Here is a 3,831-nt window from a genome sequence, read left to right on the forward strand (position 1 = left end):
TAACTAAGCGAGTTACTGGCAGCTACTTACCACACACACATGGAACTAATTAAACGATCACTAGGCAGAGTAGTGCTGTGCCGCAGGTAGCATAGCTGCCATAAAGATAAAATGCATGCAGAAAATAGCACATCTAGAATGTCGTGAATATGCCAAAAAGCTGGGACATAACAATCATGGCTACGCGTGCAAACAGGATGAGTCTGTTGCCTAGGCAACGTTAAGGTTGTTGCAAGTGTCAGCCTCAAGCCAGGAGCCAATTAACCTGGCAAGCTAGCAACCTCACAGAATGCCTGCCTCTATCCATGGCTTCTTCAAGCTCGCTTCCTCGATACATCCCCGAAGAATCTGCGACCGCGAGTGCGTGCGACCAGAAGTTTCAGTCCCATGCATAACCAACCCCAGAGAGTGAGAGATGGAGGTTTCAGTCCCACCTCAAATAAAGCAGCCGGAGAAGTTTGTTAGCCTGGTTCCCTTGGCTGATGGCTATGGCTCAACCCATGGTTGGTAGCCAGTGACAAGACACTCTCACACAGACACACACACACACAGTCATACATGCACACTGCTGATCGATGATATATGATATATGCTGAAAGCGTGTACTGGGTGATTTGGACGTGGGCTTAGAGGCCTCTTGAAGGAACCCTGAATGGAATGGAATAGATGGCTGGTGAAGTGGCACACTATCTAGCTAAGCTAAGCTGCTTGAAACCTACCACCATATCCCACTTGTCTCTTAGCTAGCTAGTAGCCAGAAAGAGGAGGTGTGTTGCGCATGCATGCGTGGTGCTAGCTAGCTCTATAAAATGGTGCAACTATTGGTTGCCTAAGCCATCGACCATTGTGTTCCAGCTTGCATTCGGCACATCGTGGTGTTCGTGTTAGAGAGAGAGAGAGAGAGAGTGAGCTCATCCATGGCTAGAGAGATGGAGAAGGCAAGGAAGGCCACCTCCCCTAAGGTTTAGGAAATTACAATGCATGCATGCATGCATGCATCCTGTTGCCTCTGCTGTTCTAGCTAAGCTAGGGTTCATCAGCTGGGACTTGGTTTCCGGCCCTTAGACGTGCATTGATCATGCAAACATTTGGTTGGTATTTGCAGCATGTTCAATGGATTCTCAGCTTGGCTGTCATTTGCAGAGCATTTTGGTTCTAGCATATGGGTGAAAGCTTAAGATCGACTTCGCCTTGAACATGCAAATTCTTCCACTAGTTGTAGTTATTAATAAGTATATTGCATGTCTAGCTTGATCTTTTCTAGTTAGACGTACGTCACTTTGTATAGATGTCAGTTACTTTCAACTTAGTTAAAGGCTTTCTAAGCAAGCCCCTGGCGATTTTGGGTTAGCTTGGGTATCATTTTCCCTACTTTTTCTATAACTGTCCAAGTGGTCAAGGCAAGCTACTCTTTACTTGTCGGCTTGCACATATTTATGGTACGGCACACACGGCTTAAAATATACTCTCTCCATGAAAAAATATATGAGCATTTAGATCCCTACTTTAGTGATCTATAAACACTCTTATATTTCTTTACAGAGAAAGTATTTATCTTCTAATTTTCTTAATTTGAACTTTTATTGGAGTTAATTTGTTATGGTTGATTTTAAAAGTTGTTATTTGTTTCCTGCAGAGCTCATCAACTAGTTCAGGTCTGAAAAGCCCAGCAAGGAACGGCGGGTCCCCTCCTCATAAGAAGAACGTCACCGAGGTACTAATAAATTTGTAGGAATGGCGTGCACATCCATGCATCTAGTAATGTAGCGCATCTCTTCTTGTTTTCTTTTCTTTTTTGACACTGACATCTCTTTAGCATGTACACTAAAGAGATGGGACTGAGAACTTTTAGGGGTGCAACATCTCATTTCATCTAACCAGCTAGAGTCTTTCCCTATGAAAGCATTTTCATCTGGGTACTTTTGTGTTTTTTTTTATAAATTACGATTCCAAATCATGTTTCGGCTAATTATCTCAGTATGTCCTTTTCAGGCACGACCAAAAAATGAGCAGCAAAACTTCCGTAAAGGCGGTCAAGACTCGGCAACTCATGATGAGAGCAAACGACGTTCACCAACTTCACAAACCTCACCCAAGGTTCATTTCAAACATTTACAGAGATATATTAATTAACCCTAACAGATGTGGCACAAATTTGTGACAGCATGCACACAAGTGCCCTGAAAGTTTCATATGAATTTTGCATCAGAGATCGACAAAGCACGAGCAGCCACTGAGCTACTGCAGGCTTCACACCGAGGAGCGGGCCATAAGGCGAGCTGGTTACAATTACCAGGTTATAGAGATGCACATTCACTTTGCCACAACAAATGGCCCTTTATATACCACTAGTTTGAGAAACTAATAAGTTGTGACAAACTTACAGATTGCAAGCAAGATAAATACAGAGGAAATTATTCGGAGATTTGAGGACAAGTTATCACAGGTGAATAACACATTTCGGAGGCATATATGTTTTGTCTATTTGGTTGGGTCATATAATAAGCAGGTTTTTTTTACCAATCAGTTTGTCTAATTCACATCTACCAATAGGTGATGGAGGAGCATGAAATCAAGATGATGAGGAAGGAGATGGTTCCGAAGGCCCAACTTATGCCAGCATTTGACAAGCCATTCCACCCTCAAAGGCAATTATCACACACATAACTGATCATATCATTAACCTGTCCCGCTGATATTGTTGAGCAAACTTATCATTAATCAATCGACTAGGAAGTGGGTCACTCGATCTATCACTAGCTAGGTGTAGAACAGAATGTGGACATTAATCAAGGAACAAAGCATATACTAGCATATACTTAAAGAAAACTAGTGGATGGATATACATATGCATGGGCACATACTCCGTTGAATAGAAACGGGAACTTAGAGCCAACAACCCTCGCATGCATGCATGCCTATGTAATCAGCTACTAGCTTTAATTTGTTTCTTTTTTTGTACGTACTACTAGTACACAAAGTGGGGGCTAGTAGTTAACTAACAAGCAGTTAGCGATATGATTGATTAATTCAGTGCTAGAGTATTCAAGGAACAAAGATGGACATACATGGTGATTGAATGAAATTGTGACGTTGACGTGCGCGCAGGTCGAGGAGGCCCCTCACCGTCCCCAAGGAGCCGAGCTTCCTGAGGCTCAAGTGCTGCATCGGCGGCGAGTTCCATCGCCACTTCTGCTACAACTCCGGCGGCGGGGCCAAGGCCGTCAACTGATGATGCGAGACCGATCGATCGACCGTACGTGAAGGGGGACTGTATTTTTGCCGCTCGGTCAGTTGATGTGCATGCTGCCGTGTCATGCACCCATGCATGCATGCATGCACGCACGCGTAGTCGTAGTGCCAATATTCAACCGCTTGCTTTGCACCCGATCGTTTTCACGCCACGTACATAGCCAATAGTGCTTCCTTTTTCTATCTCTTCTTTTCTTGATTTCTCTTACTTTGTTCCTTTCAATTTCGCCACTAAAGACTAGGAGGATAAAGAAAGGCCCCATGGGATGTAATGCATGCATGCATGCGTGCTGGCTTTACGTATGTGTGTCTCTCGATCTGGTGATGATAATGATAAAAGCTCCGCATTTGTAACCATGAGTGTCGTCGCCGTTTTGCTTTGCTCCATCTCCATCCAGGAGTAGTGAAGAACCATGCGTGCTTACCTCGTTTGATATCCATGTGTGTGTGTTCTCTGAGAGGCATACATGTACACATCCAGGTCGCTGTCACGGAGGAAATTCAACTCTTGACTCAGATCTGAAACTAAAAGCAGTCATTTGGATCTGAATTTCAACCCAGGCATGCTCGGTCGCCTCA

General features: G+C 43.9%; 1 protein-coding gene across 1 annotated transcript; it reads left to right on the forward strand.

Moving 5' to 3' along the window:
* The first annotated feature begins 825 nt into the window (after positions 1–825).
* LOC119308797 lies at positions 826–3,609 on the forward strand. The gene is made up of 7 exons (XM_037584947.1): positions 826–962; positions 1,637–1,714; positions 1,993–2,097; positions 2,210–2,296; positions 2,387–2,446; positions 2,554–2,648; positions 3,109–3,609. Exons 1-7 carry the CDS (start codon positions 918–920, stop codon positions 3,230–3,232), a joined length of 594 nt encoding a protein of 197 aa, XP_037440844.1. The 5' UTR covers positions 826–917; the 3' UTR covers positions 3,233–3,609.
* The last annotated feature ends 222 nt before the right edge of the window (positions 3,610–3,831 follow it).

Source organism: Triticum dicoccoides, chromosome 5B (assembly GCF_002162155.2).
Source record: "Triticum dicoccoides isolate Atlit2015 ecotype Zavitan chromosome 5B, WEW_v2.0, whole genome shotgun sequence".
In the NCBI taxonomy this organism is placed as follows: Eukaryota; Viridiplantae; Streptophyta; class Magnoliopsida; order Poales; family Poaceae; genus Triticum; species Triticum dicoccoides.

Excerpts from the sequence above, each read along its gene's own strand:
- LOC119308797 (XM_037584947.1), top strand. The coding sequence starts at position 918 with ATGGCTAGAGAGATGGAGAAGGCAAGGAAGGCCACCTCCCCTAAG. Across the intron at positions 1,715-1,992 it reads ATAAGAAGAACGTCACCGAG|GCACGACCAAAAAATGAGCA; the intron begins GTACTAATAAAT and ends TGTCCTTTTCAG. Across the intron at positions 2,649-3,108 it reads AAGCCATTCCACCCTCAAAG|GTCGAGGAGGCCCCTCACCG; the intron begins GCAATTATCACA and ends ACGTGCGCGCAG.